This window comes from Callorhinus ursinus, unplaced genomic scaffold, assembly GCF_003265705.2.
Source record: "Callorhinus ursinus isolate GAN/ISIS: 27379988/994484 unplaced genomic scaffold, GSC_fseal_2.0 scaffold44, whole genome shotgun sequence".
Classification (NCBI taxonomy): domain Eukaryota; kingdom Metazoa; phylum Chordata; class Mammalia; order Carnivora; family Otariidae; genus Callorhinus; species Callorhinus ursinus.
This window is the reverse complement of record NW_027397106.1, coordinates 2,420,904-2,434,480: the sequence shown is the minus strand read 5'-3', so window position 1 is coordinate 2,434,480 and position 13,577 is coordinate 2,420,904. Positions and strand designations below refer to the sequence as shown.

The window sequence follows — 13,577 nt, the reverse complement described above, 5'->3', positions numbered from 1 at the left end:
CAAAGGAACTTGTCCTATTAAGACCCTCATTAGCCAGGGGCTTTACACATATTCTCATCACACCTTGCTTTTACAAAGGAGGAAAGTGGGGCTCAAAGAATTTAAGTGACTTGCCCAAGGTCACACAGTAACTGGCAGAACTGGGATTTAAACCCAAGTCTGCTCAGAGTTCTGAAGCCCGAGATCTCTCCACTGAACAATCATGCTGCCTGCCCCATAGAGTTAGCAGAGGACTCAGTGGCATCAGGGGTTGGGCTGGTAATAGGCATCTGCTCAGTGGCCGAGTCTTGCCTTGAGCAACTTATATATTCCTTCAAGCCTTCTCCTGTGAACTCCACAAAGGAGAGAGTAAGAGCCAAGGCCTACAGTGGTAATGGTACCAGCTGGTGTGCTTCTAGCATGGTGAGTAGCATGGGGCATAGTGAGCATGTGGTTGACAATTTCAGTTCCCCAGGCAGGACAGACTGGAGCCACAGACAGCTAGCAGCAGTTACCGTTTATTGAGATACATCACAGGCACAGACAGGAGAGCCAGGCGTGGACTGATTCAGAGAGGGGTTGAGTCTGGTGGAGATTGGGAGGTTGAAAGGCCTTTGGGGACCACTCCCAACTTCCCTCCTTCCTCCCCCAGCCTGCCCTGAATGCAGAGCAGAAGAATAGAGGAATTGAGAGAAATCCAACCTCCTCTCAGTGGTCAAAAGGTCACCCCCAAATCACTCAAACACATCACTCAAAGTGGTGGCCTTAACCTTCCCTCCCATCACATTGCAGAAACAAGGAGAAAACGTGGGTAGATTTGAACCTTCCCAAAATGCAGGTCACAGGCAGAGTCTGGCATGCAAATACACTGGACCTGTGGTCCTGGGGCTGTTCCCGCTCCTATGGAGGTGGGTGGGGAGGGCAGCAGAGGTGGGGTGAGTAGAGCAAAGAGGAAACTGCAGGGGCCCCAGCTTGCACTGCTGGGCAGCTAATACCTCCGGCTTGACGTCTTGACCGTGGTGGTCTTCCGTAGGATGGAGGTGCCCCCAGAGACGGGCCCTCCCTTGACGGTGCCGTAGCCCACACTGGTGCTGAATCCGCCCTTGCCAGCACCCCCTCCCCCACCCAGGGACATGCCACCCCCGAAGCCGGCCGCACCGCCTCCGCACACCGTGGTGGAGTTGCCAGTCACCGCTGCAAGGCAAAGGGTCTGGGTGAGGCAGAGCAGCCACGCTGGAAGAGGGAGGAGGACTTGCAGAAACCAGTGAGGGACAGGCACACAAGAAGGCAGTGGAGCCGTGGGAAACTGATGGAGCAGGTGGGGCAGGAAGCTCATTCTTTGGGAACCCCCGAACTTGTCTCCAGGGGCTCAGGTGGAGGGCAATGTGCTTCTGGCCAAGGACAGTTTGAGTGGATGAAGCAGAGGACCGGGGCTGGGCGTGGGGCAGGGCAAGGCAGCAAAATACTCACAAATGCTGACTGCACTGGGACATTCTCCAGACATCCTGCAGAAACAGAAAGACCAGGAGAAGGGTCAGTGGTCCCTGGAGCCCAAGTGAAAACCCTCCCCTACCTTCCCGCCTCCCACTCTCTGCCTTCACGGTGGATCAACTCAGTGGGTCAACTCTTGAGCCAGGGCCCGCAAGACAAGACCAGAAGACGTGAGAAACACTTGCACGTGGCTGTGCTCGGCCTCGCGGCCCTTCCAGCAGGTGCGACAGAGAAAGCAGAGCCACAGCAGGCGGTGCGGCCCCTCGTCCCCTGTCCTTGCCCTGCCTTCCCTCTGCATGCTCGTCACGGACAGCAAACAAAGCTCGTGCCAAAACGAAGCTTCCTGGTTTCTGGTTCAAGTGACTTTCTTTACATCTCATGCCTTCCCAAGGACAGAGATGATTAATTTTTTTTTTCAAAACTTCAAAGGTGGTAGAATCTGGTGTTGGAAGAAGCCTCACTTCTGCAGGGTTGCCGACCACCATAAGGATTACTGATTGTCGTGCCAACCGAGGAGAGGCGGCAGCAGAGGCCATGAACACAAATGGAGAGTCTCCCGTGGGTGATGAGTTAGGAGCCCAGCTCCCTGGTTCCTCCCTTCTTTCCCTACCCCCAGCACAGAGCCGACAACGACATGGGCTCTCCCACAGGCAGGGCTGGAAAGCCCTCTGAATCAGGGCAGGAGGGGGCCCCCACCTGCTCTCCTCGCTCTCGAGCAGCTTGCGGTAGGTGGCGATCTCCACATCCAGGGCAAGCTTGACGTTCATGAGAGCCTGGTAGTCACGCAGCAGCCGGGCCAGGTCCTCCTTGGCCTGGTGCAGGGCCATGTCCAGGTCCCCAAGCTTCTTCTGAGCATCCTTCAATGCCATATCCCCACACTGCTCCGCTTCTGCGATGGCTGTCTGCAGTTGCTGGCACTGCCCAAGGGATGAAAGGTGTTGGGAACACCCTCCAGGTTCATCACATCCATCTCTCTACCCTCAAACCAGATATCACCATTCCCCATCCGTGCCCCCCTCAACCCCAACTGAGAAAGAAGGAAAGGAGAAATATTCATCTCAGCGAAGTGATACTATTACACAAGCAGGGTCATGTAGCACCACTGGGAAAGTCCTTACTGAAGTCTAATCTTAGTCCCTCCTGCTGCAACTCAGCCCAGTGCTTCAAAGAGATAGAATAAAGAATATAACCTCACCATTGACCAGATGCTTCACTCTGATCTGGGGAAAAACTCAAGCTTTTTAGCCATATCTTAGAGGGAATCAGCACCTATGACCTGGACACTTGAACTGTCAGCCTCCTGCTCCGACCTCCTGGAGACAGGCTCAATCTCCAGTCTCCCTGGAGGAGATCAGCCCACCTGCTCCACCACTAATATGCGGCGTGACCCTGGACAAGTTCTTATCCTTCTCCAGGCCTCAGTTTCCTATCCTGTAAAAGGAGTGTGTTGCTCTTAATGGTCCAGCGTTTGAGTGTGTCCCATCCATCAGGAAAAGAGCAGTTCTCACCCCTCAGCATGACAATGAGAAGGTCCGCACCTCTGCCAACCCAGGCCTGATCCCCAGGCTCCCAACCAAAGGCTCACCTGCTTCTTAACCGCATCCACCTCACCCTGCAGCCTCTGGACAATGCGGGTGAGCTCAGCAATCTCATTCTTAGTGTCCCGCAGGTTGTCCCCATGCTTCCCAGCTGTCACCTGCAGCTCTTCATACTGGAGACCAAAAACGTGTCAGTGAGCTGTCAATTCCAGGCCCTCCTGGGTAACTAGTGGCCCCAGGCCCACCCTCACGGCGAAAGCCCCACACCCCCACCCCCACCCCATGTAGGCTCGGTGTGTCTGGCCCCAGGCCTCTCACAATGGCGGAAGTTCTGTCTGTCCCAGCCCACACACCTGACTAGCCATTCTTCTCACCTTGGTCTGGTACCAAGCCTCAGCCTCAGCCCTGCTCCTCTGGGCAATCAGCTCATACTGGGCCTTGACCTCAGCAATGATGCTGTCCAGGTCAAGTCTGCGATTGTTGTCCATGGAAAGGACCACATTGGTGTCAGACACGTGGGTCTGCACTTGGCTCAGCTCCTGCAGAAAGAGATAGCTGCCACCAGCGTCCCTGCTCCGGGCTCCCAGGAGACAGCCGAGGGATGAAGGACGGGGTCCCCAGGTGGCATCAGGAGGCCTGTGCTCTGCCCCAGGCTTCAGCCTAGAAAGAAAGGCCTCATTCTCTCCAGCCGGGAAATGGGGCTTTCATTTTTATAAATATCTTTCCTTTTTATGGATTTACAGGTTTCCCAGAGATTAAAGAAGGGGAAAGAATGTGTACATACTGCACCCAAACCCAGTGCCAGTCCCTTTCATCCTCAGAACACCCTGGGAGGCAAGCCAGGCCACTTTTGCCAACTTGGGAAAAGCCTCCCCTCTGAGCAGGGGCAGACAGTGGGACCCGGGGAGCTGAGCATGGGCCTGATTCAAACCCCACTCTCCACTCAGCCAGCTAACAACCTGCACCACCATTCACAGTGGTCCTGACAGGAAAGAGGCTTGGGAAAGAGAAGTGACACATCCAAGGTCACCAGATCCAAGGTCATCCCGTCCAGTCCTGGGGCCCGGACTGGAATCAATCAGTTGAGCAACAAATCCCAAGTGGTTTCCTCTAGACTATACTGACATTCATAGACCATGGTGATGTTCTTGGACCCTCCCTGGGTTTCTAGGACCATCAACTTTGACATATAAACAGGCATTTAAAGATGCCATGAACAGCAAGTTCAGTTTCTGTGTTGTGTCTTTGAGTTCAGCTCTATCACTAGGTCATCTGCATGGTCTCCTAGCTGAGCTCTGTCTCCATCTCACCCATGGTCCTTCCTGCCCTGGGCTGCTGACAAACTGCCCCGACTCCAGCTCCAATCAAATCCCTCATCCCTCAGTGCTCCTCAGTGGCTCCCAAAGGGCAGAGAATCTTCCCTCTCAAAGTCAACACGTTGTGTGCTCTGGTCTTGTCTCCAGCTTTCCTGCAGCCAGTGGGATTATAACAGATAGAGCTGGAATATAATAGCTGCTCTCACTGACTGAGCATTTCCTGTGCGCAGGTGCTGTGTTAAGCACTTGACAGGCACCAACTCATTACAAGCCCTTTTCCAATAGCACAAAGAGTAACCTGCCCCAAATCACAAACTGATAAGTGGGAAGCCCAGTCTCAACCCTAGGTCCTCTGACACCAGAACCTGAGGTGACACAGACTAAAAGAGAGATAGGCAGAAATCGAGAAAGAAATCTGCCAAAGGCAGAACTGCCGTCCATACCGACATCGATTTAGATTACTAAGTTACACTGTCTTTTGAAAGGTGGGATGGGTGAAGAGGAAGGGGCGAACACCAATCAGTGAAATGTTTGCGGTTTAGTGAAAAGACATGAGCTCTGGAGACAGGCAAAGAAAAGTTCAAGTCCCCGGCCTGCAATTCATTAGCTGTGTGACCGGGGTGGTCATGAAGCCTCATGATGCTTCTGCCGCCTCTTCTGTAAACCGCCCGTGATAACACCTTCCTCGTGCGGTGGATGTAAGGATTCAGATCCATCTGTGGCCCATGGTGGGTGCTCAATAAAATGCATTATGTGCCCACACCTCTCTGAAGGTCAGTCAAGACATCCATGAGGCTTATTTGCTACAGATCACGTCATTTTGCCACAGCAGTGACCACTCTGCCAGTGTCATCTTACAGCATCACCCCTTCGCCCTCGCCAGCTCAGCGTCCCTTGGCAGTCCCGTGCCAGAGCTTGGTCCTGAGGAAAATCAACTTGGAATTTTTTAGACAAGAAGATCCACCAGGTACCACCTAGAGTGATAGAATAAGGGTTAAAAGGGTTAGGCTTTCCAAAGAGACAGAGCTGTCTCTGCAAGTGGAGAAGGAAGAGTTCTGTAGATTAAAGGTATGTGTCTCCTCAGACACCAGGGACCATGAGAGGAAGAGCAGGTGGAGAGCCTCTGGGCAAGGAGGAAATGAGCCAGAGAGGCCAAAGTGTTGACACCGGAGCAGGAGCTGAATCCCACAGGGATCATCCGGGCCAGAGGGAGGGCACGAGGCTGCTTTTCCGCCGTGTAAGACATGCCAAGGTTTGGTGGGTAGCCCTCCGGATTTCCCTGAGATCTGGCTCGACCAAAACCGGAGCCTGAAATCAACTAGCAAGTGCTGATTCGTGCAGGAGGCAGCAAGGGGACAGCTGCTCTGGCCTTCGTTCTCAGCCCCAAAGAGGCACAGGGAGGCAACGAGGAACTCTGACACGGAGGAACCCTGGCTTGGCCCCTAGCCCACCTCCCTGTGCACCCAGCCCTCACCTGATTCTCCCAGACCCTCTCTGCCCGGCCCGCCCGCTGTTCCCCAGATACGTGTGCTCTATGCTGCGTCCGTGTCACTGTGCAGGCTGGGCCCCGGCTGGCAGGCTCCTCCTGCTCCTCCTTTAGAATTCCTGCCCTTCCTTCAAAATTCAGCTCAAACCCCATCTCCTCTGAGGCTCCCCCAGCCCTCCCAGGAAGGGTCAGGCACAGCCTGCACCAGGTACCTTGTTCCTGTCCCAACACAGCCTCACCACCACGTGCTGAGACTGCAGGGCCCCCAAAGCCAGGGCCATGTGGAAACTACTCAATAATCTGTGGTGTTAAATGATAAGGAACAGCAAAGGAAAGGAACACTGGGCATTCCAGGCATGTGCTTTAGACAGTAGGAAAGCCAATTCCTACCCATTTAGAGAAAAGGGAGCGGGCACTGTTGACCCAGCCCCGAAGAGAAAAGAACCTAAGAGAAGAGAAGGAGGAATCCCCAAGCAGCAAACCACCATCAGTGGTCCCAATAAGGAAGAAAGTGGGGAGGCACCTAGGAAATCAGCGTGATGGCACAGAACATTCCCCAACAAGCTCCATTCTGACAGGGCAGGTAGAGATGTTAGAAGGAGAAAAACACAGCCAAGAATGAGACTGGAGAAATGCTGAGGCCAGCTGACAAGGGCTATAGGGAAGCTCCAGGTGAGAAGAACAGAGAGGCAGCATTGGGCTAACCCGGAAAAAAAAAAAAAAAAAAACCCAAAACCCAACAACTTAATGGCTACATCATTTACCTGTTTTCCATCAAGGAGAACAGTCACCAAACTAGAAAGGGCAGGATGCTGGAGAAGAATTGGAAAGCCAAGACAGACACAGAAAGTATGAGAGGGCTTGGCCTTGTTGGGGAATCTCAAGGGTCCAGGCCAAAGGAGCATATCCTAGGAGGCCATGGGATTGCCAAGGGGATGAATACTCCCGGAGATCCATAAGAAATATGGAGAGTGGGGAAGATTCCAGAACCCCAGACGCAGTAAATGTCCTCATTTTCAAGGGGATGATATTTAGACTTCTTCAGCTTAAACCTGACGTCAACCTCCTATGAACCTCTAGAATCACAAAATGTAAGAGGCATAGAACCAGCAAGACTTCCCCAAGGAAAGGCCAAGCCAAATAGATTTCATTTTCTCCTGTGGTTGTATTGCTAAAATGCTAAAGGACCATCACAGACATTGCTTGACCAAGACTTCCACAGCATTCTTGAACACAAGACAGAAAGATGTGGGCCAGATGATGATATGGTCAACTAGATTTTAAAGTAGCTGAGGCACTTGAACCACAAATTAGTGATTAGTGGAGTGAGGTCAGCCTGGCAGAAAGGCACCACTTGAAGACCTAGTTCTTGCACTAGGACTCGGTTCTTGGCCCTGTTGGCTTTAATGTGCTCACCAGTCACGTACACTGAAATGAACACTCACACTGAACCGAAAGTTTACCAGGTCTGCAGAGAACCCCAAGCTGGGGTATCATGAATACATCTAATTACCCAGTTGGGTATCTCCAACATATGGATAGGGGAAATCAAGTTTCAAAGTGCCCACAATTACCTAGGCGATGGGATGAAACCATAATCACATGTCACAGGGAAAACGGAACTCATTAACTCTTGCATTTGGTTTCAAAACTTCAACTGCCCAAATCTAGGAAGTTGGAAGCAAATGGATACATGCCTCACTTGAAAGCATTCATGTGGGGCGCCTGGGTGGCTCAGTTGGTTAAGCCACTGCCTTCGGCTCAGGTCATGATCCTGGAGTCCCGGGATCGAGTCCCGCATCGGGCTCCCTGCTCGGCGGGGAGTCTGCTTCTCCCTCTGACCCTCTCCCCTCTCATGTGCTCGCTCTCTCTCATTCTTTCTCTCAAATAAATAAATAAAAATCTTTAAAAAAAAAAAAAAAGAAAGCATTCATGTGGAAAAGGCCGGGGGTTTTTTAAGGAGCAAATGTTGTGAAATGGCTTCTAAAAATGACACATAAACTAGCACAACATTAGGTGCACGAATGCAAGTCTGTAAGCTCCCTCCCTATCCCACTCTTTACCAAAAGTCTGGACTAAGAACGCTGTTTCCTCAACTTCCTCATATACCACGGATGTCAGTCCCTGAAGCATCCTGACCTCTAAGGTGTTGCCCTGTGAAAGACAATATGCCACACAGAAGACAACTGGGTTTGTTGCCTGGAGGGCAGAATCAGGGCCAATCAAGAGCAGAAGTCATGGGAAGAAGATTAAAATCAGCCTTCTAATTTGGTCAACAATGAAAATGCCTGCCCTAAAAAGTAGTGAGCTCCCTACCACCAGGAGGATTCAAGCCGAGGCTACATGACTCCTATCAGCGATGTTAGAGAAAGGGCCCCAGCGCGGAGGGCCGGTGGGCCCCGAGGCCCCTACCGAGTCCGGGTCTAGGCCCTGGATACCAGGATCAAGTCGGGTTAACTTCAGCCCTCTCGCCCTGGTCTTCAGAACCTCCTGGTTTCCTGGGACCCCTCCTGGATCCTGCAATCTACCCACTAGCCACACCTCAACTCCTGCGCCAACCTCGAATCTCAGGCCCTTCTCTGCCCCCTCTCTGCTCCCCCAGCCCTTGCTCTGTTACAAACTGGTCCAGAAGGGAAACAGTCTAACACAGGAGCGCGAGTCAGACTCTGAAGTCCAAGAACCAGGTTTTAATTCCGGCACTGCCTCTAACTAGCTATGTGACCGTGGGCAAGCTACCCGGAGCCTCCATGTCACCTACTATACAATGGAGACAATAGTAGTACCTCTATTGTGGCTTTGTTGGGAGGATTATGTAAAACTTGGCCCGGTGTCTGGGCCCATCCTTAGCACTGAATACCTGGAAGCTTGTGTTAATGAAAGATCCAAGTTCTATCTTCTACCAGTTAAGTTGCACTGGTGAATTCAGAGCAGACCTCCAGGGGGAATCCCCAGTGCTATACACAAACGTAATTGTCCCTGTCCATTGGCCATCTCACCATTTCATAGAGATGATTCAGGAAGTCAAGCTCCTCAGTCAAGGTGCCGACCTTGCCATGCAGATCCATTCGGCTCATGTATGCAGCATCCACATCCTGGGGGCAAGAGAGACAGCAGGCAGATGCCTCAGCCCCCAGGGCTCTCACCTCCCTCTGAGTCAGCCCAGCACCCTGGCAAGCCCAAGAACCACCTCCCCCACTCCCTGCCACCTGTTTACCTTCTTGAGCAGCACAAACTCGTTCTCCGCTGCAGTGCGCTTATTGATTTCATCCTCGTACCTGTTACATAGGAAGACTCAGGCCAGGCTCAGCCTACTTCTGCCTTTTAAGACATTTAACCCACTTGGCTTTAAGCCCCCTTGGGTCCCACACTATCTAAGAACACCCTTGAGAAGCAGTTCTGTAATGCAGCCCACCAGTGAAGAAACTTGGAGTACAGTCGTTAAATATTCCTGCCCACCCACTTTGAGGGAACAGGCCCAGATTTTGCGCAATAATATGGCAATCAAGCCATCTCTTTGGATCAGAGCCCATAGGAGGCTTTATAGGAACAGGCAAAGATGTGTCAACAGCAGTTTTGTTTTGTTTTTTTTTGCGTTCACCTTTGACAGGCAGGAGGTCACTTAAAACAGCTTACTTCTCTCCAACTGCTTTTGCTGAGATTTTAAGGGTTAGAAATTGCCGGTATCAAGTAATTGGGGAAGTTATGAAAGATTATACCGTAAAATTATAGATATACATATCAACTCGTCATAATATCTGACCTTTATTTGGATCTTGATTCAAACAAACTATTTTTAAAACTTATGACATTTATGGGACAGTCAAAAATTCAGAAAGAATGGATAGTCGATGATACTGAGGAATTACTATTTTAAAAACTTGAGATGTGGTTATGGCATTATGTTTATGTTTGATTAAATCAAGCTATACTGATGAGCCATATGAATATATCCAGTAAATATCTATGAATGAAATCACACAATGGCTGGGATTTGTCTCAAGACAATAAGGGAGGAGAAAAATCAAGTAGGTATATAGATGAAACAAGATGGTCTATGAGTTAATAATTACTAAACCTGAGTAATAAGAACATAGAGGTTCCTTACATATTCTCCCTACCTTAGAGTTTTTTAAATTATGAATAATACACAAATAAGTGGTACAATTCTCCAGGAGGCAATGGGCCCAGGGCCTAGACACCCAAGCGAAGCAGCTCTGTCTGTGCACTCCCCCAGGTGGGACCCAGGAGCCTGGGAATGGGGTGACCCTCTCTGGGGAGATTTCCCATGCCGTCCCCCTCCCCCCCCCCCCCATGGGCCCAGCCTGTCCAGTCCTCCTCACTTGCTCTTGAAGTCCTCAAGGACATCCTGCACATTCCTCAGCTCTGAGTCCAGCCTCCCCCGATCGCTCTGGAGGTTGTCCAGCTGCCTCCGCAGGTTGCCCAAGTAGTTCTCAAAGAGGGGCTCCAAGTTGTTCCTGGTGACACCCGAGTTCTGGCCCTGCTCCTGCAGCAGGGCCCACTTGGTCTCCAGCACCTTATTCTGCTGCTCCAGGAAACGGACCTGCGCCAGAGCAAGAAGGGTGGTGGGCTGGTACCATCTCCTGGCTCCAGGAGGGACCCAGGACTGGGCCCATCGTCACCATCTGCCCCCAACCAGGACCTCACAGGGCCAGTGCACAGCCCATGCATTGCTGAGGGGAGGAGTTCCTAAGGGAATAGTCTTTGCTGGAAAAGACTGTCCAATCCAATGACAAAGACTCTAAAGAGTTAATAAACTGCAAAAGCCCCAACTCAGTCATTTACTAGTTGACAACAGTCAAGTCACTTACCTCTGGGTCTCCCTTTCCCACTGGTCCTGGGTAAACCAGACTAGATCAGTGTTCCTGAACCCTAATTCTACACCAAAATCAACTGTTAAAAATGCAGATGCATATATAGGTGTATGTGTATGTATGTATATATGCAAATATGTACATATGTACATGTGTACACACACGGAAAGAGGAAGCAAATGTGACAAAATGTAAAATTGGTGAATCTAAAGTGAATTAAGTCAGTCAGAGAAAGACAAATACCATAAGATTTCACTCATATGTGGAATTTAAGAAACAAAACAAGCACGCAAAGAAAAAGAGAGAGAGAAAGAGACAAACCAAGAAACAGACTCTTAACTCTAGAGAACACACTGCTGGTTACCGGAAGGGAGGTGGGCGGGGCGATGGGGAAATAGGGAATGGGGGTGAAGGCATGCACTTGTGATGAGCACCGGGTGATGTATGGGAGTGTTGAATCACTGTGGCACGCACCTGAAACTAATATAACACCATATGTTAACTACACTGGAATTAAAATTAAATTAAACTAAATTAAATTAAATTTTAAAATTTGGTGAATCTGGGTGAAAAAATATATAGGAATATATTGTACTGTCCTGGCAACTTTTCTATAAATTTGAACTTTTTTTAATTTTAAATATAGATGCCCAGCCCTATCTCTAAAGACTTAAAAGAGGGCTCATGGCATGGGCTTCATAGGCCCCCTGGGGGGGTTCTCTGTCCAGCCAGAGACACTGAACAGGGTCAACCTCACAGACCCCCAGCTCCTAGAACACGATGCTGAGAGCCTGAGAGAGGTTTTTGCCTGTTTGACCTCTGGGACAGTCCCACAGGAGGACCAAAAGTCACTAGGGGGTAAGGTGAGGAGGTGGGCGGAACAGCTTGCTTCACCTGCCATCCGGTTTCTCCAGGTCCCACCTCCACAGCACCCCAGGCCCAAAGTCACATGGCCTGGGAACCATAAAGCAGATGCATCTGCCACAAACGTAGACAAGAGCCCGCAATGCCAAGGACCATAGGGCCCATGAACCTGAGTTCCAGGCCTGCCTCTGCCTCCAAATCACTTGCCCTCTCTAGTCCTCTGTTTTCTCTTCTTCAGAATGGACACAATATCACTATGGGTGTCCCACAATGGGACACTGTGGGCTTCACGTGAGAAAGAGGACATGAATGTTCTTTGGGAACCCCCCGGTCCCTGAACTAAGATAACAGTTATCCACCAGGATTCTCCCCATCATGGTCCCCTTGCCTGGGGACTTGGGGTAGAGGTAAGACAATGCAGCAAAGTAGACCTGGAAATACCAGAGAGCAGGTACAAGAGCTACCCAGTCAGTCTGGAGGCCAGGGGAGGGGTCAGGATGCTCCCAATCTGGGACAGATCAAACTCCACCCCCAGGCCATGGTGCCCAGGCGACCACCCTCTTCACTGTCCCACCCCCAAACTGAGCCTGTTGACCAGAACAGCAAGGAGCAATAGGAGAAGCAAAATGGTAACTCCTCCTAGGACAAGCCCCTCAATCATGTCCTGATCACATCTTTGCCCTTAGGCCTTCTCCAACACTGAGAGAGCAGGCAAGAGATGGGGCTCCTTGGATAACTTGTTGGACATTTGAGCACCCAGCTGTGAAATGACCAGAGGCACTAAGGACCACCCTGTTAAGAGGAGCCGTGAGGACAGTCTACTCCTTAATCGTGCGACAGGCTGCTGTGTGATCGTGTTCATGATGACCGTAGGAAAGGCACAACACAGTCAAGGTAGGCTCGGCCACAGGCCTCATGAGTAGAATCAAGTTCACCTGAGCAAGGACAGGAAGACCCAGAAGACCGTCGCCAGGCCAGAGAGCTCCAAAGTCATCCCATCAACCTCCCCCGCAACAGTGTGCAGCCTCTGCCCAGCACCCCCTCTCTTAGCGGCCCTGCTTCTACTCCAAGGGCCCCTCCCTGCCTCCTTCCACCCTGGCTCACCTTGTCGATGAAGGAGGCGAACTTGTTATTGAGGGTCTTGATCTGCTCGCGCTCCTGGGTGCGCACCCTCTGGATCTCGGGGTCGATCTCCACGTTGAGAGGGGTCAGCAGGCTCTGGTTGACAGTGACCTCCTGGATGCCTCCAGGGGGGCAGGCCGGCCCGAATGGCTGCCGGCCGGCCCCCAAACCCACATAGGCCCCACTGCCGAAGCCGAAGCCTCCCAGGGCCTGCCCTGAGGACGCCCCTCCAGCCACACTGACTGAGATGCTCTTGCTGCCCCCCAAGTTATAGAGGCTTCGGCTGCCAAAGCCACCCTTGCTGGGGCCACAGCGCGTTCCCCGACCACTGCTACTGCTCCGGGACACCGTCACTGAGCTGAAGCTAGTGCGGCCCCGGGAGCCGCCTCCTCCACTTGCGGAGTTGGAGCTAAAGCCCCCTTTGGTGGAGTATGTCTGCCGAGACACAGAGGACCTCATGGCTGTCAGAGGGGCTGGAGTGCAGGCTGGGAGAGCGGAGAGCGAACGCGGTAAGCTGCTGTACCACCGATGGGCTTTTTATCTTTTCCCAGTTGGGCTGGCTCCTGGGCTTCACAGACACTCCTGCCCCATTGCCCCAGGAAGAGAGGGAGGGGCCCCGTGGGCCAGGGGAGTCCCCTCTCCCCCAACGGGAGGGAGGGGCTGCTCCCAGTTATCACCTGTGCTCCCAAGCTGGGGCTGAGCCGAGACTGTGTGGGGCAGGATGCCACCTTCTCCCCCCTGGGGCTCTCCTGACTTGGAACGGGATGATACAGGCTCCCACGGCCGCCCCCACCACCCAGGGGCTGGCTTGCTCTCCTCCCACCCAGCCCTGATGGCCACCGTCAATGGGGCTCTGTTCTGTGGGATCTGGCCCAGGCCCCTGTCGCAAGCCAAGGCCCCAAGGCCCAGGGCTGTACAGGTGGCAAGGCAAGCGACGGTTGGGCAACGG

The 13,577-nt window shown here is 52.1% G+C and overlaps 1 protein-coding gene across 1 annotated transcript; it reads right to left on the bottom strand.

Annotated features, from left to right (window-relative positions):
• Positions 1-489: 489 nt before the first annotated feature.
• Positions 490-13,284, bottom strand: KRT79 (keratin 79). The gene is made up of 9 exons (XM_025883191.2): positions 12,611-13,284; positions 10,151-10,371; positions 9,025-9,085; positions 8,807-8,902; positions 3,383-3,547; positions 3,056-3,181; positions 2,167-2,387; positions 1,450-1,484; positions 490-1,173 (listed from the first exon to the last, which is right to left on the bottom strand). Exons 1-9 carry the CDS (start codon positions 13,085-13,087, stop codon positions 968-970), a joined length of 1,608 nt encoding a protein of 535 aa, XP_025738976.1. The 5' UTR covers positions 13,088-13,284; the 3' UTR covers positions 490-967.
• Between the last annotated feature and the right edge of the window lie 293 nt (positions 13,285-13,577).